This window comes from Myotis myotis, unplaced genomic scaffold (genome assembly GCF_014108235.1).
Source record: "Myotis myotis isolate mMyoMyo1 unplaced genomic scaffold, mMyoMyo1.p scaffold_m19_p_12, whole genome shotgun sequence".
NCBI lineage: Eukaryota > Metazoa > Chordata > Mammalia > Chiroptera > Vespertilionidae > Myotis > Myotis myotis.
In genome coordinates this window covers 3,701,118-3,724,556 of record NW_023416316.1, presented here as the reverse complement: position 1 = coordinate 3,724,556, position 23,439 = coordinate 3,701,118, and the positions used below count along the sequence as shown (strand labels likewise).

At 54.1% G+C, this 23,439-nt stretch overlaps 3 protein-coding genes across 5 annotated transcripts in view; 2 read left to right on the top strand and 1 right to left on the bottom strand.

The window, feature by feature from the left end:
* Window positions 1-10,202, top strand: part of LRRC8A (leucine rich repeat containing 8 VRAC subunit A) — a 28,854-nt gene extending 18,652 nt beyond the window's left edge. For 2 of the 3 annotated variants that reach the window (XM_036329421.1, XM_036329422.1), the window contains one exon: window positions 2,939-4,741. In XM_036329421.1, the coding sequence (XP_036185314.1) occupies window positions 2,939-3,214 (276 nt within the window). In that variant the 3' untranslated portion in view covers window positions 3,215-4,741. Of the gene's footprint in view, window positions 1-2,938; window positions 4,742-10,125 lie in introns of those variants that run through there. The other variant, XR_004971117.1, reaches the window with a different exon arrangement.
* Window positions 1-22,085, top strand: part of PHYHD1 (phytanoyl-CoA dioxygenase domain containing 1) — a 38,817-nt gene extending 16,732 nt beyond the window's left edge. Inside the window, 12 exon segments of the mRNA XM_036329427.1 lie at window positions 10,126-10,210; window positions 13,137-13,184; window positions 13,186-13,296; window positions 16,436-16,511; window positions 16,646-16,693; window positions 18,247-18,302; window positions 18,388-18,450; window positions 19,043-19,064; window positions 20,587-20,715; window positions 20,812-20,928; window positions 21,544-21,670; window positions 21,774-22,085. Coding sequence (XP_036185320.1) covers window positions 10,126-10,210; window positions 13,137-13,184; window positions 13,186-13,296; window positions 16,436-16,511; window positions 16,646-16,693; window positions 18,247-18,302; window positions 18,388-18,450; window positions 19,043-19,064; window positions 20,587-20,715; window positions 20,812-20,928; window positions 21,544-21,670; window positions 21,774-21,819 — 928 coding nt within the window. The 3' untranslated portion in view covers window positions 21,820-22,085.
* LOC118666990 (activated RNA polymerase II transcriptional coactivator p15-like) lies at window positions 9,204-10,412 on the bottom strand. The gene is given in 3 exon segments (XM_036329428.1): window positions 9,204-9,559; window positions 9,562-9,588; window positions 9,591-10,412. Coding segments are annotated over 3 exon segments (429 nt in total). The 5' UTR covers window positions 9,751-10,412; the 3' UTR covers window positions 9,204-9,317.
* Window positions 22,086-23,439: the final 1,354 nt, after the last annotated feature.

Sequence of the window (23,439 nt, the reverse complement as noted above, 5' to 3'; positions counted from 1 at the left end):
CGCTCGCTCACTCATTTGTTCATCGACTTGGCCAGTGTTTCTGAGCACTCTCAGGGTGAGTGAGGGCTGGCGACACAGGCATGGACAAGGCCCACGGTCTGCCCATCTGAGCTCACTGTCTGGTGGGGAAGGACAGCACAGTGTGGCAGCAGCACCGAGTAGCCTCAACCAGACTAACCCGGGGCTGTGGGCCCTGCAGGATGAGGAGGAGTGAGCCAGGTGAGAAGGGGAGTCTAGTAGGCCCCATCCCTGAGTAACTGAAGGCCGAGGGGGAGGAGGGGGAGGAGTGTGGACTTCCCCTGAGGGCAGCATCCTGTTCCTCCCACTTCCCTTTCAGTGAGCGAATCTTCATTTCATTCCCATTCCTCTCACCAGGCCACAGACTCTCAGCACAAGGACCTTGGCTTTTTCTGTTCAATGCAAATGTGCCAAACTGTGGCTGATGAAGGAACAGAGGAGCAAGCTGACTGGCAGTGTAGAGATTGCTCTTGCTGCCCCGTGAGGGGTGGGTTGGGGGGGAGGGGGGCAAGGTGAGCATCAGGTGCTGATAGAAACTGTGCAGCCGCAGGGGAGGGGGCACGCCTGCGCTGGCAGAGGCTGCAGGGATGGGAGACAGGATTTCCCGACTTTGGGGTAGAGCTCACAGAATGTGGGCTGGTTGGTGACGCGAGGTTTCTCACCTGGCTACCTGGGTAGGTAGATGGATGGTCACTGAGACAGGACACAGGAGGAGGCGCGGGTTTTCGAGAGGAGATTGTATGTCCGGTGCTGGGTGTCTGGGTCTGGGACGTCCCAGAGGCCATGTTGAGTCAGCACAAAGCCCCAGGTGTCATCACCCCTGGCTCGGGGAAGGAAGGAAGGCCGTCTGGCTGGAGCTTTCAGGTAGATGCAGAAGGGCAAGGCCAGGCAGGGCTGTGGGCTCATGGCACGCGAGGGAGTCGGGAAAGGAGAACGGGTTTCAAGGGCGGATGGGGGAGGAAGCTGGATCACAGCGGGCTGAGGAGAGATGGCAACTTTCCAGATGTTTGTTGGGGAGGTTGGAGAATGATGGAGCAGCCCCAGAGGCTTCTGGAAGGTTCTTTTTCAAAGTCAAGTAGACTGGAGGCCACTTCAGTGCTGGTGGGGGAGCCACGGAGGTCCCTGAGGAGGTGGGACAGAGCAGGACGAACAGCACCTCAGGAAGCAGGGCAGGCGCAGAGGACAGGGGGCCGTGCAGGGGCGTCTCGTGTCTCTGGAGAGAGTTCCTGGCGGGGGCAGGGAGTGATCTGTCGCTCACCACCGGAGCCGTTCCCGGGCTCTGACCACTGGCTGTGCCATCAGAGGGTGCCGCTGTCGGGGGAGTGGGGTGTCCGGGAAGCTCTGGCCCCTCGGTACTGCTGGAGCCCATGTCCTGTCTGTCCTCTCGCCTTCATGTCCCTGAACTGGCCCATCCCTGACCATTGGGCACAGCGGTGGCCATTTTGGAAGCCCAGGCCAGGAGTCTCCTTTAAAATGGCCAGTGTCCCTCCTGGCGTGGCCTCTGCCCAGCCCCGGCCACACTGTTTTCCTGCTGGCAGGACAAGGTCCTCGCCGGGAATGAGAGCCTTCTCCCGAGGATGGCGGGAGAGCAAGAGCCCTGAGGTGGAGTCCAGGTCCGCCCGGAGGCCCCAGCTCAGCCGAGCCCCGCCGAGAGGCGCTGTCAGTTCAGCCTCTCACTGTCCAGCTGGGGACACCGAGGCCCAGGAGCGGAAGGCTGTGCCGGGCCGCCGAGTGCCGTGTTTGGCAGGACGGAGCTGTGGCGGGGCTCTGAGTCAGCGGTGCGGTGCATTTCACCTCCCCAGCCTTGGCCGCCTCGGCAGGACAATGGGGACAGGGCAGAGCAGCCTCAGAGCCGGGAGGATTCCTCCTGTGGGTCCTTTTAGGACAGACGGGCTCCGTCAGAACTCGTGTTGCTCGCTGGCACCCGGAAGGGCAGGGGAGAGGCTGGCCTTCCCTGTGTGCCCGCGGACAGCGCGCCCCCACTCGGGCCTGTGTTGGCTCCTTGTTCCACCAGCAGTGCAGACGCTTAGCAGGGTGTGTGCTGTAGAACCAGGTTCAACTGACTCCACCTGCCAGGTGTGAACCGCTGGGCAAGTTAGCTACTCTGGGGCCTCAGTTACCCCGTCTGTAAAACGGGACTAGTGTTCACAGAATGTTTATAGGTCCGTTCTAGGGTGAAAAGAGCTAAACCTGACTGAGCAGTAAACTAATGAGTGTGGCCCATTATTCTGCTTTTGCAAAATCAGAAAGAGGGGAGTCTGACTTGCCACTGGGCTCCGTGCACTCGTGATCAGCCTGTGACTTGACAGGAGAAAACGGAGGCCCCAGGAAGGGGGAGTGACACGGCTGGGATTCTCACGCCTATTGGCGAGCTCTCCCAGTTCTCAGCAACATGGAAGGGTGTGGAATCTTCTCGGCGTGCTCTCTGCTCTCATAGATTGTTCTTAACCAGACAGGACCGACACAGCCTGGCTCCTGGTGAGCCCTGGGTGGTGGAGGAGGGGGTGTTGAGCGTAGCTGGCTAGCGGGATATGCTTCTTAGGGTGCCAGGTGCTGGAGACAGCGGGGAACAAGGTGGACCCAGTCCTGCCCTCTCAGAGCTCAGAGTCCTGGGGTGACAGGTGATGAAGCAGTTTCACCATGGGGAGAGCAGCACTGCGGGGCACGTGGTGCCAGGGATGACTCGGGAGGGCACGGGAGGCTCCTGGAGGATGTGACCACCGAGCTGAGGCCTTCAGTGCAGGTGGAAGTGAGTCAGAGTTTGGCCCAGATCCTGCTGGTGCTGGGGCCCCAGGGAGCTGGACAGGCCTCAGAGAAGGTGCTGGTGCCCAGGGGAGAGGGGGAGGGAGGGAAGCCTTGGACCCAGAGGCCCTCAGGTCTGGGCGGTGCCCACCTCACCTTCCCCCTCCTTTCCCTCTAGATCGAAGCACTGCCCCCGGAGCTCTTCCAGTGCCGGAAGCTGCGGGCCCTGCACCTGGGCAACAACGTGCTTCAGTCGCTGCCCTCGAGGGTGGGCGAGCTGACCAACCTGACCCAGATCGAGCTGCGGGGCAACCGGCTGGAGTGCCTGCCCGTGGAGCTGGGCGAGTGCCCGCTGCTCAAGCGCAGCGGCCTGGTGGTGGAGGAGGACCTGTTCAACACGTTGCCGCCCGAGGTGAAGGAACGGCTGTGGAGGGCCGACAAGGAGCAGGCCTGACCGAGGCGGACCCCCGAGCACAGGGCTGGCCCGCAGTGGCCAGCAGTGGGACCACCGGCGCTTCCGCCAGCCCAGGAGCCCAGAAACCCTGGGACAACGGGCCCAGCCTCTCGGCCAGGCAGGAGCCTGGGGTTGGCCGTGAGCTGGGCCAGGGTGACCGGGCAGCACCTGAGGGGCTGGTCCCTTTCCTCCCTCTGAGACTCGTGCCCGCAGGCACCTGCTGGGGAGTTAGACGCCTGCCATCTGTCTCAGAGCTCAGTGTTCGGACAATCAGGCCTCCGCCCTGGAGGCCATCTCTGCCCCAGGGGCTGAGCCATGCCAGAGGCCCGGGGACATCGACTTAGCTCTTGGTATTTATTTTTCTCCGCCTCCCGCTCCCTCCCTCCAGATAACTTACACATTCCCAAGAAGACGGCTCAGGGGGTGTTGAGAAAGAGTGGGCTGTTTTGCTTTCCCTTCGTGGCGCCGCCGCCAGCCTTTAGTGCCCACCCAGACCTGAGCAGAGTGGCCAGGGCGAGCCAGCTGTGGCCGGTCACCCCGCGGTGCCAGGCTGGGCTCTGGCGGCCCAGCCCGTGGAGAGCAGGCCACCAGGTGGGCAGGCCAGGCCTGGGGCTTGCCTCACCCGCTTTGGATTTTTTTTTTTTTTTTTAAGTAAAGCATTTTTTAAGCTTTGAAAATTGAGGGTTTGGGTATTAAAAAGAAAAAACTTAAAAAAAAAAAAAAAGACACTAAAGGCCAGTGAGCTGGAGTCTCAGGGTGGGCGCAGCTTCCCGCAGGACTGAGTGGTTCCTTCCCCCGGGGTGTCTTCCGAATCTGGTGACCTTGGTCCAGAGTTCTCTTTGTTCCTCTCCTCCCCTGGGGGCGGGCGGGGGGGCTTTTCTGTTTTGTTTTTGGTGTCTTGTTTTCCTTCTCCCCCATGTGTCTTGGCAGGCGCTCACTTCTGTGGCCGTTGGCCAGAGGGAATGTTCTGGAGCTGCCAAGATGGGAGGAGACTCGGGTTGGCTAATCCCGGACGACGGTGCTCCATCCTCCCTGTCCCTCGTCACAGTGTTAAGGAGCCAAGAGGAGCTACCTCGCCCGGACTCTGCTTTCCCACCTCATGTGTCACGAGTGTGCCCAGTGCCACCACTCGCCTCAGCTGCTTCCGTCCGCACAGACTGTGGGAGGAGGCGGGGCTGCGGGTGGGGGGGTCGCCCCTGGAAGAGCAGGCTCCCCAGGTTTGGGTTCCAGTTTCTGTCCCAGGCGCCTGCGCACGTGGCCCACTCGGCGCCTGGTGGTGAGAAGCCACCTCACTTTAGATCCGCCAGCGGGGTCCCTGCCTTAGAGCAGTCACTTGGACACTAAGGCACGTTTAGCGTCTCTCGTCTTAACGATCACGTCTCTGTCCGTTTGTGTGTTCTGCGTCGCGTCATTGAGTGTTACCCTCAGAATAACGCACACTAGCCTCCGACAACCACGAAGCAATCCGTTACATGTGGGTCTGGACTTGTAGACTCGTTCAAATATCAAATAAATCTGTAACAGAAAGTAGTCTCCGGAGGGCTCCATGTTGTGGGAGACCCCCCCTCAGCTCGGAGCGACCGTTTATTGGGCCCCTACAAGATAGGTAACTGCTCTTCTCACCGCCCGTGGACGTGAGCCGGACAGAGCACCTGCCGAGGGTGGGCGTGGCCCGGCCAGGGGTTCCACAGCCAGCAGGCGCCCTGTGGGCCGGTTGCCTGTGGTTGGGGCCCTCATGAGCTTTGCTGGGGAGGGCGTGGGGAGGGCACCGAATGGGAGCCAGTCGTCTCAGGCCCGAGTCCCAGGGCCGTCATCCCTGCAGGAAGCTGGGCAGATGCTTTCCTTCCCTCGCCTCCTCATCCCCATCTGTACCATGGGAACTTCCTCTCTGCTCTCGTAGGTTCTTGTCATTCCAACAGCCAGTCCCCAGGGCTTGGCAGAGGGGGGCTGAAGTGACCCTGGGCCCTCAGGGACCTCGGGGGCCTGCTGAAGGTGCTGGCGTCAGGGCAGAGGCTTGGGGCTGCCCTCAGATCTTAGCTCTGCTATTCTGATGTGAGGCCTCAGTTTCCTCATCTGTAAAAGGGTGGGGTTGCAGGATTGTTCTGAGGCTGTCTCATGAGAATGATGCAGGTGGGGGTCGGGGGGTCTTCACAGAGGGCCTTGCCGCTGGAACCCAGTAAAGGACCTTTTCCTCTGGACCAGTGAGGCTTGTGCTGGGCGGACATGGGGCCCTGGGGCAGGGGTCTTTTGGTGAAGAAGAAGGCTTTGTGTCTGACCGTGGCCTTAGTGATGAGGCCTTGGGCGCCTCCCCCAGCACAGGCCAGAGTCTGTCCTTGCTCCATGGGCTATAATCTGCGCCCCCCCCCGTAACCTCAGGACTGAGCCAGGACTCTTCTTTCTGTCCCCGACATGGGCTGTCTGACTGGTAGGCTGAGCAGCTGGGCCTGGGTCCCTCTAGGGTCCCACCTGAGTCTCTACTCCACTGTGAGTGGAGGTCTTCCCCTCGCTCTGTTCTGGCCACTCCCTACCCTCCCATGCCTGTCCCCGCAACCCCCCCCCCCCCCCGCAAGCGTTGGGGCCGCCCAGTGTCCAGAGCAGTGTCCAGTGTTTGATCTGGAGCTGGTTAGCTTTTGGGAAAAACAAACACCACCCACCCACTGCTCAAAACCTGAGCGGGCCCTAGCTGGTTTGGCTCGGTGGATAGAGCGTCGGCCTGTGGATTGAAGAGTCCCAGGTTTAATTCCGGTCAAGGGCACAGGCGCCGGTTGCAGGCTCGATCCCAGTTGGAGGGTGGGCAGGAGGCAGCTGATTGGTGATTCTCTCTCTCCCTCTTCCTTCCTCTCTGAAATCAATAAAAATAGATTTTAAAAATTTTTAAAAATTAAAAAAACTGAGCAGAATAAATGAACAAATTTGGGAGTCCCAGTTCCTCCCCCTCCCCCCTCCCCCCTCCCGCTGCCCACCAGGATTCTCCATTTAAAACCCAGTGGTTGCCTTTTCTCTGATTGCAATAGCAGTTTGGAAAATTTGGGGGAAATTCAAAAAATAAAAATGCCCCACATTCTACCCAGAACAGCCCCGCTAGCCTTTGGGGAATAGTTGGTAGGCATTTGTAGGCATTTACCAAGTGCCAGGCCCGTGCCAGGCTCTGTTAGCGGTAAAGTATTCGTGGTCCTCCTTACAAGGGAGGGACTTCTGTTATCCCCAAATTACAGACGGGGAAAGTAAAGCCGGGCGGGATGGAGCCCAGGCTGCTCTGAGGACCCAGGGGAGCTCCTAGTCCCTCACGGTGGCCCTCCCTGCACTCCTGGCACATGTCTCTATCCGCCGGGTGGCTGCACCGAAGGGGCCAGGCTAGCCAGTGAGCTGAGTCCCAGCTATATCGCCCATAGGGTTTGGCCACCTTCCCTCCCCTCCCAGCCTAACCCTGCGAACCTCTTGTCCCTCCAGCCCCAGGAGCTCGGAGGGGCTTACCCTCCCCCGCCCTCCTAGGGAGCCTGGGACCACGCAGCTGCTCCCAGTGCGGTGGCCCAGGAAACAAAATTTGACTCTGGGCCAGGGCTCCTGAGGGCCGAGCTGTGTCCCTGCACTCACCCCCGAGACACTCTGTCCCTTTGCCATTCAGAAAGCATCACTTCAGGGAAGGCCAGTGGCCAGTTTTTCAGAAGCCGCAGCCAGAACAGCCCTGTGTGCGGCTGAGCAGGGCTGGCAGAAGGGTGGGCGGGCATGCTGTTCCCACCCCTGGCCTCCACTGTGCCAGCCTAGCTTGAGACACCAAGCTCCTTGGGCCTGGAGGTGGGGAACCGGAACCGGCTCTCCCTCATTCTGAAGACCCAGGCACCCACTCTCCAGTCTCTTCCTCCTTTAAAAAAAAAAAAAATTATATATATATATTTAAGAGAGGGAGAGGAGGGAGAGAAAGATAGAAACATCAATGATGAGAGTAATGGATCAGCTGCCTCCTGCACACCCCCCACTGGGGATCAAGCCCGAAACCCAGGCATGTACCCTGACCGGGAATCTAACCATGACCTCCTGGTTCATAGTTCTATGCTCAACCACTGAGGCATGCCAGCCAGCTGTGCTACCTCTTCCTCCTTCTAAAATTCCCCCTTATCTTTTACCTTCCTGTTAGCTGCAGACACATCTACACACTCCCTTCCATAAACCCCCCAGGAGCTGGGGTCTCAAGCTGGAGGGACCCAGACAATTCCCTGGAGAGACTTCTCCTTCACCTTCCACCTTGGGATGCGAAGCCAGCCAGGGCCAGTCTGGTGTGCACGTCCCCCAGGCCTCCACCCTCCCTCCCCAGAGGAGGCTGGTGGTCCTGGGGACTTGGGTCACAATTAGTGGTGGCACCGGGGCCTGCCTTCAGGTGTCCTCTTGTCTGCCCAACTTTTTTGCTTAGATACCTCTTTTTTTTTTTTTTTTTCACGTTTCTTATTTTTTATTTCAACATTTAAAATATTCACAGATATAGTAGTATATTCATTGGCATCTCCATGGAAGATGTACCCAACAAAGCATACAGGTATTCCACAGTTACAGAAATACATGTTCGTGACTATGTAAAGATTTTACTCCTAGAATTTATCTGGAAAACCACTACTAAAAAACAAACAAACAAAAACACACACAGCCCTAACCGGTTTGGCTCAGAGGATAGAGCGTCGGCCTGCGGACTAAAGGGTCCCAGGTTCGATTCCGGCCAAGCGCATGTATCTTGGTTGTGGGTACATCCCCAGTAGGGGGTGTGCAAGAGGCAGCTGATCGATGTTTCTCTCTCATTGATGTTTCTAACTCTCTATCCCTCTCCCTTCCTCTCTGTAAAAAATCAATAAAATATATTTTTAAACACACACACACACACACACACACACACACACACAAAAACTTTTGAGTGTTTCACTGGATTTCCATAAAAAGTGAGTATCAGACTATCAAGAGAAATACCTAAATATTAGCCAGCACTTTTTCACTATTTCAGACTTTCACAGGACTCTTTGAACATACCCATGTCATCAGGAACACTTAATTCTCAATTATTTTCCTTTTCCCCTCAATAGCCAAAGCCAAGATGTATATACTTTTTATTTTCATAATCTTTTTTCCAAAAATATTCTGGAGAATAGGTTGATCATCACCGGATCTTGACTAGCTAATGAGGTAGGAACAGTCTTCAAAAGACGTTCTTAAGCATTTATGTAGCAAAACAAAAAAGAATAACCCAATTATATGCAGTTTTTCTTTTTTAGTGGTGGTTCTTTTCATAAAATGCCAAGAGCATTGGAAACTGGTCACATGCTACTTGTATGTAAAAGACAGAGTAAAACCCCACGAGAAAGCCCTCTGCTGAGCACATGCCAGGGCCGGTGGTGGTTAAGTCCATGTTGGCATCACACGGCAAGAAACGGCTGCCCCCAAATGCCAAGCTTTCCTTCTGAGTGATCTTACCAAAAAGATAAAGTTTAAACAGAAACAAAAGTACCCTTTCTTTCAATAGGAGTTAATTTGGCTCTTATTTTAACCCAGCTCTCATCCTTCCCTACACACACACACACCCCAAAAAAGATTAATAATTTCTATATACTGCATATCCAGTAGCATTACTTAAATGAATTTAGCAGTCGACTTACCAAATTCTGCCAGAGAAGCCCTCCTTATATGAAGGTTTAACAACGTACACTAAACAGCTGTAAAATGCCTGGGTAATAACAGATTTCAGCACCATCTCTCTATTAGCAGGTTGTTTCAAAATGCACCCACCCCTTAAATTCCTGTAAACCTAGGAAAGTCAACAATTATCCCCTCTCCTTCTACACCAAAATCAAAGTTCTGTGTTCTAACTACCCTTTCTGTATATATAAGGAATATTTTTCAAATCTACCCAATCAAGTGAACAGGTCATGTTTCTAAAGAAGGGGAAAGTTATCAATCAAGTATGCATTGGTATAACAAAGCAACCCCCTTAATAAAGTTGACAATTAGCTTCACTCAGAACATTTTTAATAATGCACATTACATTTTTAATGCACATTTAAAAAAAAAGTATTCTTACAAATTGTTCTGCAATTGAAATATACAATAGCCTGGAAAACAACATTTACAAAACAAAGCCAATGTAAAAAGACAGGTTAAAACAACCAGGACAGCACAGGTTTATATGGCTCAGATTTCGCAGTTTTCCCACTGCATCGTCAATGTCAGAAATCTGTTCCTTCAGCTGGCTCCATTGCTCCGGGTTTAAGGAAATACCTTTTCTTCCTGGTTTCGTTTCACCTGGATCCATCCAATATCCTCTAATATTAATTAGGACTTTTCCTTTAAAGTCCCGTACGCTGACGTCTGGAACATGTTGTCATCCCTGCTGCTAGCTGCTCTGTTGATGACAGGGCTCTTGACGTCTCACCAGTCTTTTGCTTCTTTACAGGCTTTTCTGAAGCAACTTGCTTTTTCCTCTTTAACTTTTTGTCAACTTCACTGTCAGAATCGCTGCCAGAAGAGCTTGAAGAAACAAGTTCCTTTGACTTAGGCATTGCTGCGCTGCTGCGCCGACCAGCCCCTACTCGCTCACTTGCTCCTCGCTACTCCTAGATACCTCTTAAATTCAACTTCTGGGCACCTGTAAGCAGCCAGCCCCAGAGAGGGGGTGGGGGGCAGGAAAAACCTTGAAGGAGATCAGAAAGGGTTAATCCTGGATTAGCTGGGAAGAGGGACCCAGGACCCTCTGGGCACAGAAGTCAGAGGGAGCCTGAAAAAACTGGGATTTAGGCGCAGGCTGGTCTGGGGTGGAGGGGGGCAGGGATTGAGTTTTCTCTGGGTAGGGAATAGTTAAGTCCTTCTGGGCCTCCCAGGCTCTATGCACTCTCCCCTTCTGACCTTTTTCCTCTTCCACCTTGGGCGGGGCACAGCACCAGTGCGGAGAGCCTAGAGCCACCCGACCACCTCGACCACCTCCTCCTCATGGCCTGCCTGAACCCCGCGCAGCTCCAGAAGGTAGGGGCCTGCAGGGTGGGGGCAGGGAGGATTGGGTAAGAGTAGGAAGACCCTCTGGACTGATCGGAAAGTGCTCCCAGTTCCGAAAACAACCCCATCCCCTGCCAATTTTCAACAGAGGAAACTGAAAGCAGAGTGGCTGATTCCCCCCATGATCTCTTAACTCCTGTCCACAAAGCCTGGGCGTCCAGACCACAGGCCCAGGGTGGGATGGGAATGTGTGCATATGTGACCGAAACCCATAATAAGGCTCCAGGATCAGCCAGTCCCTGCCTGCCCAGATCTGGGCCTGCGATTCAGGGGCGGGGCCGGCCGGGTGATTGTCTCAGAGCTATGCCTGGGTGCCAGGGTCCAATGTACTTTAAACACAAAAGCCTGCCTCATGGGAATTAGAGAGACACAGTCTTTTATTTTTATTTATTTATTTTTTAAATATATTTTATTGATTTTTTACAGAGAGGAAGGGAGAAGGATAGAGAGCTAGAAACATCGATGAGAGAGAAACAGCGATCTGCTGCCTCCTGCACACCCCCCACTGGGGATGTGCCCGCAACCCAGGTACATGCCCTTGACCAGAATCGAACCTGGGACCCTCCAGTCCTCAGGCCGACGCTCTATCCGCTGAGCCAAACAGGTCAGGGCGAGACACAGTCTTTTAAATAACATGACCCTTGTTGTTTGTTCCTGATGACAAGAGAAAAGTGCAGGAAGACACAGAAGGGCTCAACAAGAAAATGTAGAGAGCCACCCCACCAATTCTTACGCTGACACAATATTTTGGTATACAGCCGTAGAATCTTTATAAGGTCCATCCTGATAGCTATGAATTATTGCTTATTGAACCCTTGCCATATTGCCCAAGTTCTCACAATGGCTAGGATACTCATTTGCATTTGGCTTTTTTTTTTTTCCCATCAGGAACATATTTCCATATCAGTAAGTATTTTTCTACCACGTGCTGTTTTTCAGACATTGCGTTCCAGACAGACTGCCCGTACTTTGTTGAACAAATCCCTTTGTGCTGAGCATTTAGGTTATTTCTGATTCATTGCTGTCACTATGCCTCAGTGAACACCCCCACACATTCATCTTTGCCCCCCTATTTGCTAACCTTCTTTTTATTTATTTATTTTAAATTCTCACTCAAGAATATGTTTAGAGAGAGGAAAGGAGAGAGAGAGAGAGAGAGAGAGAGAGAAACATCAATTGGTTGCCTCCCAAACTTGCCTTGATCAGGAATTGAAGCTGCAACCTAGGTATGTGCCCGCTCTGGGAATTGAATCCACAATCTTTTGGTGTATTTTGCTCCAACCAACTGAACCACCCAGCCAGGCCCTCCAACTTCTTATCTCAAGAATGCTAGCACTGTGTTTACCGGATCACGGGTATGCACAATACCCCACCCCCACCCCCCAGTTCCCAGGGGGTAGTGTTCGGCTTGATTCTGCGATGAGGATTAAGTTTCTATCATGCAGAGCTGCCCAGAGACTGGAGGGCCCGTGGTGGGTGGGCACAAATGTCCCAAAGCCCTGTTGTGCGTGGAAGGCAGAACTGAGCATCCGTGGAGGAGGGAATAGGGGTCGGTAACTGGAAATCGGACACTTCACAGGATTTCAGGAGGTGACTTCCAATGCCCCTATTCAGGTTACGACTTCCTATCTGCCAGCAAACGAGCAGATATTCTTTCCTACCTCAATAGCCTCAGAATAAGGGGACTGGAGGCAAATCAGAGCAAGCCAAGGGTTTCAATGCCCAACTGCACTCATGCCAAAGCCCAGCTCCTTGCATGGCCTGGCCCCTGCCATCCTCCCGCCTCCCTGCCAACCCTCCCCTCACTCGGCACCATCGGGTCCCCATTCCTCACGTTTCTGTGTTTCTCTCGTGCTCAGGGTTTCACACATCCTGCTCCCTTCCCTGGAGTGCTCCTCCCTGTCTCTTCCACTCCCATTATCCTGCTGGTCCCTTTAAATGTCACTTCCGCAGGGCTGCTGCCCCGAGACCTCCCGTCCTCCCCATCTGGTTTACATTAGATGCTCCTCCTTTAGTTCTAGAACTGCCCTCTTCCTCCTTGCACTCAGCAGTTTGTGACATCTGTTCCCCTGTGTGCGGCTTGTTCCCATCAGCCTCCTCGGCTTGACTGGCAGCTCCGGGAAGGCAGGCATCCTGGCTGGTTTCTTTCTTTTCTTTTTTTTTTTTAAAAAATATATTTTATTGATTTTTAACAGAGAGGAAGGGAGAGGGATTGAGAGTTAGAAACATCGATGAGAGAGAAACATCGACCAGCTGCCTCCTGCACACTCCCCACCGGGGATGTGCCCACAACCAAGGTACATGCCCCTGACCAGAATCGAACCTGGGACCCTTGAGTCCGCAGGCCGGTGCTCCATCCACTGAGCCAAACCGGTCAGGGCCTGGCTGGTTTCTTGTTACTGAATCTCCAGCTACTAAAACGGTGTTTGGTACAGAAAACTGATGTGCTCAATCAGTTTCAGTCGGGTAGATGAATGAGGTTATATTCTCCTGTGATCCAAGCTCACTGGACCACTGGATGGGGAAGGGGGGCACCTTGCCTTTCCCTTCCTCCTTCCATCGTTCCAGAGAGAGGAAGGGAGAGGGAAAGAGAGAGAGAGAAACATCGATGAGAGAGAAACATTGATCAGTTGCCTCCTGCCTGCCCCCCACTGGGAATCGAACCTGTGACCTTTTGGTTCATGGGTCAATGCTCAACAGCTGAGCTACACCTACGGGGCCATTCCAGCCAATATGGATTGCTCCTCACTGGAGGCCAAGCACCGTGGCCTGGGTGGGAGCCAGAGCAATGGACAGGACACTGGTCCTGCCTTCACACAGTTGGGGGGAGAAGTCCAATCAGCTCCCATAAAGGATGTCTGAGGGCGGGGAAGCCTGAGCCCCTTCCTGCCTGTAGTTCCAGGAGGATGGATTCCTGGTGCTGGAAGGGTTCCTGTCTGCAGACTGAGTGTGTGACCATGCAGCGGAGGATCGGTGAGATCGTGGCCGAGATGGAGGTCCCACTCCACTGCCGCACAGAATTTTCCACCCAGGGGGAGGAGCAGCTGCGAATGCAGGTAGGTGCCTGGGGCAGGTGAAGATGCCATCTGGTCTTTGATGGGGGCTCAGCCCCCAGCCAGAGCAGCAGCCCGGAGGCCCTCGGCTCATTCTGAAAACAAATCAGGCCCCAGCCTTCCATGTGCCAGGCTCCAGGCTCAGTGTCCTATATGCATAGTTCCTCCATGCCTCAGGACGAATGTATAAGGTCAGCATTATTGTCCCCATTTGACAGGTGGGAAGAACGAGGCTTGGCCCAAACCACGGGATTTTAACGCAGGTCTGTCTGATACCAAATCCATGCAGTTCACTGCTCTGCCCTCTTCCTCAGTAGTTCTCTGGTCTCCAAGGGCCTCCTGGTGGCCAGGGACCCAAAATGAGGATGTGCCCGCCTGTGGAGGGCTTATCCCCCAGCGAGACTGGAAACTCTGCCCGTTTCCCTCCAGTGACCTAATACCATTCAGCACAGTTTGAGATGGGGAAGTTGAGACTTGGGAATTCATTCACAGTTCTCTACCCAGCTCCCAAGCCAGCGCTGTCTGTAGTCCAGGTCCCCTAATGGGCCTCACTCACACTCATGCTGAGGAGCTGCTGCCACCTGGTGGGCACAAAGGGAATCAATGACGGAAGCCATGCAGCCTACAGGGCAGGGACTTGCGGAGGAGGTTACAGAATGATAATTTCCTCTAAAAGGTTGGTTTCATTTGTCAGCACTCCAGCCTTCTCCTTGGGGGAAGCAGAGACCGGGCTCCTGTGTCCAGCGTCAATTAAAGGCTCCCAGGAGCGAGGGGGCTAATCCTGTGCTCTCCAAGCTGCCTTCTGAGATTCCCCAGAGACCAGTGAGGGGCGGGGGCGGAGGGCGGGAGGAGCAAGTGCATATATCTTGGCTTATAACACTTGCAAATAGCTCGGCACAGCGCCTGGCACTCGGTAAACCCTCAGTATTCACTACTGATCTTGTGAATGACCTTGAAATTAAAATAAAGATGAGCCCGGCCAGTGTGCTCAGTTGGTTGAGCATCATCGTCCGTGCACCAGGAGGCCGCTGGTTCCATTCCCAGTCGGAGCACATGCCCGGGGCTGTGGGCTTGATCCCCAGTAGGAGGTGTGCAGGAGGCAGCCAGTCAATGTTTCTCTCTGTCTCCCCCCCCTCTCTGAAATCAATAAAAACATACTATAAAAAAAAGAAAAAGATGAGAGGGTGTCCTGTCCAGTCCTCCCAGCTTACCTCCTGCACCTCTCATTGCCTTTGAGTTATTTTACAACTCTAAGTTGTACAGAACTGATAATGATGCACAGAAGATAATTGTGTACAGAAATGGGTAAGAGCTGGGTCTGGCAGGATGCAATTATGATTCCGTGCCCTGCACTGGTCACAGTTATGCAGACTGCACTTATTGCCCTGTAGATAGGTCAGCTTTGCATCCATCTGTAAATTCATTCCAGCATTTGTTATTGTCCACGTGTGCATGGTTCAGGGAATTCTCATGAATGAATGAGTTTAGTAAAAATCCTTCACACAGCATCATTGCCTTCAATGTCATTAATATCAGTTATGCTTCCCTGACATGTTCCCCCCCCCCCCCGATCCTGGTGCAGAGGAGCTAAGAATGTTGGGGAAAAAAACAAAACACACCTAACTTTTACTTTTCAGTGGGAAAGGCTTTGAAGGGGCGGGGCAGTCACCAAGCTGAGCCACGGAGACACACGTAAAGCAGTGGCAGGAACCCACGTGTGGGGGTTGGTGCCCCCCACTCCACTCCTTTGCCGTGCAGAAAGGCAGGGAGGTGGCGGCCAAGGGTGGCTAACGCCACAGGAAAGCATGGGACATCGTTCTGGAACATCATTTTCATATGATGCTAAGAAACTGGAAACATGATATGAAAATGAACAGGGAGAGGTTCTTAAGAACATAGAAAAAGAATAGTAATAGCTCATATTTATCAAGCCTGTAACCATGCCCTTGCGGCGTGTTCTCTATTTAGCAGCAGTAATAATAACGAAAGCAGATACAAGTCACTCCAAGGACTGTCCTAGTGCTTTGTATATACCTGCTCAGGATCCTTAAACCCGCCCCCGCACGAGATAGGCGCCATAATAGCAACTGTATCTTAGGAGGAAATTAAGCCCAGAGAGGTTCAGTAACGTGGTTATAGTCACACAGCCAGTCAGCGGCAGAGCTGGAATCTAAACCCAAGTATTCTAGCTCCAGGGCCCGTGCTCTCTCCTGCTGTAAGCTTCAGCCTCTCCCTAAAGCCTCCAACAATCCCTGGAGGTCAGTTCCGTTATTATTCCCCAGGAGGCTCTGACAGGTAACACAAGTGGCCCCAGGCTATCTGGGCACCAGGCTGTGGGAAGAGCTCAGGAGATTTATCTCAGTGCAGTGGCGGATGCAATGGCGTGAGCGCACTCCGCCTATACAAGCTTCCTCGGCACACCGGGAAGTGGCAGCGCCCGCCTGAGTAAGCCCCCTAGAGCCCCTACATAGTACCCTAACTTTCCTACCATTGGTTGCCCTAAGGATGTTGTAAACTTCTGATTGGTCTGGAATGTTATGTATGTCCCTGTACTTAATAAAACTCAGACTGCGTCTTGAACCGGTCTCCGGAGTCGGGCATGCTTCATTAGGACTCCGTCGGCCTCACCCCCGCGGGACCCCCTGCCTCACCAGGCCTGTTTGATTCTAGCGCAGCGGTTCTCAACCTGTGGGTCGCGACCCAGTCGAACGACCCTTTCACAGGGTCGCCTAAGACCATCCTGGCTTATCAGATATTTACATTACGATTCATCACTGTAGCAACATGACAGTTATGAAGTAGCAACGAAAATAATTTTATGGTTGGGTCACAGCATGAGGAACTATTTAAAGGGCCAGAAGGTTGAGAACCGCTGTAGCGCCTGTTATGAATCACACCATATCGAGGTTGAGTCATGTGACTTAAGAGGTTTCCAAGAAATGTCATGCTTGTAGCTCCCAGCTGTGCTCCCAGGCCCTTGGGGTTGCCAGTCACTTCTGCCTCGGTGGGTGGGCAGGTTTGAGGAGCACCAGGGGGTCGCTAGCCCTGTGGGTGGGAAGCATGTACGCCCTCTTCCTTCCTCGTCAGGCCCACCTCTGACCCGCGATGCTCGCTCAGTCCCTCTGATGTCCCCCCTCCACAGGGCAGCACAGACTATTTCCTGAGCAGCGGCGACAAGATTCGATTCTTCTTTGAGAAAGGCGTTTTTGACAATAAAGGTTCGGAGCTGGGGCCCTATGGGTGGGGATACACTGGACTCGGGTATCTGCCCCCAGCGCGGCGGGGGCGGGGGCGCTACCCAGGGGAGACTAGACTCTAGTTCTTCAGCCTGTACCTGCTCTTTGTGCCACAGGAAATTTCCTGGTCCCCCCAGAGAAAGCCATCAACAAAATTGCCCATGGTAAGTAGGCACCTTGGGGAAAGGGCCTGAGTTAACTGAGGCCTGGGGGGTTTGGGGGCGTTACCCAAAGCAAGCAGTAGTGGCCCAGCAAGAGGCATTTCTGGCAGCAGCGCCCCCTGCTCCTCTGCACCTTATGATGCTAATCACGTGGCACTGGGAAGGGGGGTCCACAGAGCCCCCCCTCCCACATGGGCATAGGCAGACCCCTCAGCTCCCCTGGCCTGGGATGATCCAGGCCCTGGGCATGGGGCTCCTGGGTCCCACTGCTTCCTGGGGTCTCCGTAAGGAGCACCTAACCTGCTGACATGGTCCCTGTTCTGAGACCCCAAAGCAAGCTAGGAAGCTGGTGTTTTGGTTTTGGTTTGTTTTTCAGTCTGATACATTATAATCTGTTTTGTAGACTGCTTATTATTGTTTTGTTTTAATCCTCACCTGAGAAAATGTTTTCATTGATTTTTAGAGAAAGAGAAGTAGGGGGAGAGGGAGAGAAACATGGATGTGAGAGAGAAACATCAATCCATTGCCTCCCATATGCGCCCTGACCAGGGATCAAACCTGCAACCTAGGTATGTGCCCTGACCTGGAATCGAACCTGAAACCTTTTGGTGTAAGAAACGCTCCAACCAGCTTAGTCACCTGACCAGGGCTATATTGCTTACTTTTAAACTTGAAGTTATATCATCGTAGTTTTGTAAAAAAATTGTCATAAAGTACATATAACATAAACTTTACCATTGTACAATTTTGAAGTGTACAACTGAGTGGCATTAAGTACATTCAACCCTCACTTTTTTAAAAAAAAATGTATTTTATTGATTTTTTTACAGAGAGGAAGGGAGAGGGATAGAGAGTTAGAAACATCAATGAGAGAGAAACATCGATCAGCTGCCTCCTGCACACTCCCTACTGGGGATGTGCCTGCAACCAAGGTACATGGCCTTGACCGGAATCGAATCCGGGACCCTTGAGTCCGCAGGCTGATGCTCTATCCACTGAGCCAAACCGGTTAGGGCGCAACCCTCACTTTTAAAATTGAGGTATAATTGACATATAACATTTCACACACAGAGACACACACTGATTTTTTTGTAACAACAGCCAACAGTGAGAGGAGTGACTACTGCGTGCGGGCCCTGGGAGGGGGTTGCATGAGTTGCCCTGAGTCCTAGGCAGCGTGGGAGGCAGGCAGGCCTTCTAGTCCCATTGTGCAGAGGAGCACACTGAGGCTTACAGGAGAGAAGTCACAGAGAGTGAGTGGCAATACTGAGATGCCACCGCGTGATGGGCCCCTGGGAGCCCTTTGTCCTCTGAGGAGTGGGGAGGCAGGGAGTGATTCTCAGATGTCCGGAAGGTCAAGAATAAGGTCATGGGTGGACTGGGACCTATGATGGGGAGAAGTTGTCTGTGGGGCCCACTCCTTGGTTATAAACAAGCAGAAAGCTTAATGCACAGCATCAGTGAGAACAAGGCCTGAGTCTGGGTGGCCAGGGCTAGGTGTCGGGGGGATGTGTGGGGGCTGGGGACTGGCCCATCAGCCCACCTCTGTCCTGCAGCTCTGCACGCCTATGACCCTGTCTTCAAGCGTGTCACACACTCCCCCAAAATGCAGGTGAGCAGAGGTGGGGGCGAGGGTGGGCGGATAGGCCAGAAGTGAGTGTGGCTAGGCTGGCAGTGTGACCTCTGCCCCCTTCCAGGCCTTGGTCAGAAGTCTGGGCCTCCAGAAGCCTGTGGTGGTGCAGAGCATGTACATCTTTAAGGTGAGCTCCCCGGCTTCCCCAGGCCTCAGTTTACCCTCTGTAAAATGGGCAGAATGCTCATACCAAGCCCCTCCTTTTTGGGGAGCCAAAAATGGCTTCCCAAGTTATTGTTAAGTTTGGGGAAGAACATGTACAATCGGTCTTCTCTGGCTAAGGCACCTGGCATTCAGTTGGTGCTGTTAAAATGTGGTGGTAGGAGGGACAGGGATCCCTAGGACTACCTCTTCCCTTTGGCTTTTGAAATGCTCTGCTCCCAGCTTTCAAGACCCTGCTCAGTAGCCCTCCTCCAAGAAGCCTTCCAGCTCCCTTGGGAAGAGAGGGACTGGCCTGGGTCCCGGCCTCTATGGCTGCCCCTGACCTCTGCCTCATGTTTTGTCAGGCGTGTGCATGGTCAGACTGGGAGTGCCCTCTAGGGCAGGGTGGTTTTTCTCTCTGCAGCCCTCCAGGGCCTGGCACCCTGTAGGTGCCCGATAGATGGGTGCTGATGGGAAATCCTGGCGGTAAACACCTGTGCCAGGGAAGAGCTTCCCACAAACTCAGAGCGGCCTCTCCCCCCTCCCCCGCTGCTCTCACGTGGCCCTTTCTCTTGCAGCAACCTCACATTGGCGGCGAAGGTGAGCCCAGAGCGGGCTGGATGCCCAGCAGAGGCCGTGGCGGGAAATCTGGGATGTTGGTGGTTGCTGGGTCTTCCGAGGGCGGGAAGGCGCTTGCCGCAATGTCCGCGGGCCAGGCAAGAGAAGCCGCCTTCCGGTCCTTCCTGGAACAGTGGATTGGGGGGCATCCTGGAGCCCCGGCACAGTGGCTCCTGAACCTGGACACACGCCTAGCTAGTTAAAATACAGATTCCCAGGCCCCTTTCCCTGAGATCATGAGTCAATAGGGCTGCCAGGGCCTGGGAATCCTGTGTTCTTAACAAATTCCCTGGAGTACTGACTCAGTATAGAAACGGATTAATTCCACCACCCCCCCCCCCCGGATTCACAGATACCCTTTATGGCCCCCCTCGTGGGCGGTCACCCACTTCTGCTCACATACCTCCCGTGAGGGGGGCCCACCGACTCAGGCAGCCGTTCCTTTCTTAATGAGCCCAAGCCGGCCTCCTGGTGACCAGCTCCTCCATTCGGTCAGAGGACTGCACCCCCATTTCCTTCAGCCATTCCTTCTCCAAGTGTTTTGGGACGCCCCCATTAGGACACCTTTCTCTTGACATTGTCTGGATTGTCAATGTCCCCCTTACGGTTTGGTGCTCAGAAATCACAGTTCCCCAGGAAGGAAGAGGAGAGACTAGTACTGCTTCGCCTGGTTGTTACCAAGACAAAGGCCCTTCGATCAGTGGTCCCCATCCCGACTGAGCCCCAGCACCGGGGAGGGGTACTGATGGACACTGCTGCCCCCGCCTGCCCACACACACACTTTGTGCTCAACTCCCCAGACTTCCACCACTGGGTGAATCGTCGGTGACTGGAGGTGCTTGTCCCTGGTTAAGGACAGTGGCCTTAGTTACCGGGCTGGAGTTAATTAGCAGCTACTTTTTTATTTTTTGTCAATCCTCACCCGAGGATATTTTTCCATTGATTTTTAGAAAGAGTAGAAGAGAGAGAGAGGGAGAGACAGAGAGAGAAAAACATTGATGTGAGAGAGAGACATGATTGGTTGCCTCCCACAGGACCCTGACCAGGGATCAAGCCTGCATGTGCCCTTGACTGGAATCGAACCCTGGGTCCTTCAGTCTGCAGGCCAACGCTCTATCTACTGAGCAAAACCAGCTAGGGCAATAGCAGCTGCTTTTTATTTTCTTCCCCATCACCATTTATCCCCTCTTCCACCTCCATTTAGCAGCTACTTTTTAGCAAGTAATTACAAGTCAGTATCAGCACTTTTCACACATCATGAAATCCTCCAGCAATCCCATGAGGCCTGTTAGTGTTGGGACCACTTTACAGTTTAGGAAATGGAAGCTTTGAGAGGTGAAATCTCTTGTTCTGAGTCTCCAGGCCAGGAAGTGGCGAAATTCTAACTGATCCTGGGAAGGCTGGGCCCGGAGGGCTCGGAGAGGATTGGGGGCTGGAGAAAAAAGCCCAAGGTGAGTGGAGCCCAGCTCCTCATGCCCCCCCCCCCCCCCCGGGCCTGCTGTAGCCTCCTCTCACCAGGACGCCACCTTCCTGTACACGGAGCCCCTGGGCCGGGTGCTGGGCGTGTGGATTGCACTGGAGGACGCCACGCTGGAGAACGGCTGCCTGTGGTTCATCCCTGGCTCGCACACCAGTAAGGACACCCGTCTCCCCACCCACTCATACTCCACCCGCCGCGGGAGAAGGGTCTGGGAAAAAGAAAGACCAAAGGCTCCATCTTGGTCTGCAGGTGGAGTGGAGAGAAGGATGGTCCGGGCTCCGGCTGGCTCGGTGACTGGCCTCAACTTCCTGGGGTCGGAGCCAGCCCGGGATGACAGCCTCTTTGTGCCTACGCCAGTGCAGAGAGGTAGGCGGGACGCAGGGGGCAGGAAGGCAGGGCCCTGCGGCCTTGCTCTGAGCCCCCACTCACCAGAGTACTGTGAAGTCACAGAATGAGAGGTCACTGGATACTGGGAAACCGGGAAGCAGTGGGATTAACACCAAGTCTCCTGATCAGACTGGACTCCAGGTTCTGCTATTTCTGGGCGCTTTGGGCAAATGACCCAATCTCCCAGAGCCTCAGTTTCTCCAGATGGAAAGTGGGGAAGCTGGAAGATGTCACACAGAACCTGTGTGGTACCCAGCAAGTGCTCCAGATGCCAGCTCCTAGGGCCCCCTCTTCCTTTTGGAAAAGGGAGAACTGAAGTCCAACTCAGCCCTCACTGGCCAGATCCCAGCTGACCAGCCCAGCTGTGTCTGGTTCTGCAAACACCACAGGATGCCCTTGCGAAAGCTGGCCAAGGGCACAGGCCCCCCTGAAGGGACCGGATCCCGGGGAACCCATGTCCCACAGCACAGCCTCAGATCCCAGGGCAGGCTGCAGGCTCTCATGATGAGAAAGAATGGGGAGGTGAACAGGCCACAAAACTGCTCGAGCCTTGCAGGGCCCGTGTCCCTTCTTGACCTGCTGTGTCCCTGCCAGGGGCCCTGATCCTAATCCACGGAGAAGTGGTGCACAAGAGCGAGGCAAACCTCTCTGACCGCTCACGCCATGCCTATACCTTCCACCTCATGGAGGCCTCTGGCACCACCTGGAGCCCGGAGAACTGGTAGGTGGCAGGGAGGGTGTGCCCCAGTCCCCTAAAGAGGTCCTGGAGGCTGGGGGGAGCGGTGATACTGACATCTCGAGGTCATCTCCTCTGTCTCCTGCAGGCTCCAGCCAACAGCTGAGCTGCCCTTCCCCCCACTGTACACCTAAAGGCTCCGCAGGCCTGGGCACGGTCCCCTCCCGGGAAGCTGTGGCTGCCAACACCAGCACCTGCCGACCGCCCAGCTGCAGCGGGGAAGTCACCTCTCTCCTCCTGAGCTTTCCTCTGCCAGTGTCTGTGCCCCTTGGCCCTGCAGACAGGCAGGCAAGAGGTGGCAGCCAGGCAGCAGGAACCTCCCCGCTGCCCAGACACAAGCTCCCTCTAGAGCAGTGGTTCTCAACCTGTGGGTCGCGACCCCTTTGGGAGTCGAACGACCCTTTCACAGGGGTCGCCTAAGACCATCGGAAAACACATATATAATTACATATTGTTTTTGTGATTAATCGCTATGCTTTAATTATGTTCAATTTGTAACCATGAAATTGGGGGTCACCACAACATGAGGAGCTGTATTAAAGGGTCGCGGCGTTAGGAAGGTTGAGAACCACTGCTCTAGAGGCAGCCTCTCGGCTACAAAGGGGTTTGGCCACTCCTCTGCCAGCTTCTTCCTCTTCTCCCCTCAGACAGAACACTATTACAGCGCAAGGCATTGAATAAAAATGACTTCCCAATGCAGCTTCTCGACCCTTCTTTCCCCAGCGGACATGTTGTCAAAATGAGGGCCCTGCTGTAAACCATCCCAGGCATCCCAGCCCTGCCTGGTGAGGTCTGTGATTCCCTAACAACTCACATTGAGTGGGCACTCACTCGCTGTGCCAAGAGCTCACCTGCTGCGTCTCACTGAGTCCTCACCCCGATGGACCTTTGGGGCAGGTGCTCTTACCATCCACGTTCACAGGGCACACAGCTGTGCAGTTGTTCAGGAGCTCAGCCTGACCCACAGCCTGTGCTCCTCACCTGCAAGGGGGTGGGGGGTGGGGGTGGGGGAGATTACCAGGGCTGGGAATCTAGTCCCAGATTCTGGTCCTGGCTCTGTGACCAAATACCTTCCTAACCTCAGGCCAGGCCCTTCCTCTCTCTGGCCCTGACGGAGGGCCTTCATGGGTCCCTCCTGCTTGGGATTGGCTGGCAGGCACCCAGACCTTTTGCAGGAACAACTACCAAATCCAGATCCTGTTTAGCTGGGGTCTGGCCTGGAGATTGCAAATCAGGGGCTACTAGCTGATGGCAGACCACAGTTGTGTTTTGTCTGGGCCTTGGCATTTTTATTTATTTTTATTATTAAAAAACATTTTTTATTTATTTCAGAGAGGAAGGGAGAGGGGTAGAGAGAGAAACATCAATGATGAGAGGGACTCATTGATCGGCTGCCTCCTGCACACCCCCTACTGGGGATAGAGCCTGAAACCCGGGCATGTGCCCTTGACTGGAATCGAACCCGGGACCCTCCAGTCCCCAGGCTGCTCTATCCACTGAGCCAAACCAGGTAGGGCACCTTGGCATTTTTAAAAAATTTTCTTAAAATTGAGCCATTTCACAAAACAGTAAGATTGCTAAGCTTCCTTGAAAGAACAGGTCAACAGCACTGGGCCAGTGGTCTAGCATGCTGACAACTGGCTGAGCCTTAGAGGCGCGTGTGCTCTCTGCATCCCACTTCCCGTTCTCCGTCACTGCATTACCTGCCTGGTCTCAGCGGCTGTCGGAGTTTGTGACCCTGTTTCCAGCCCCCA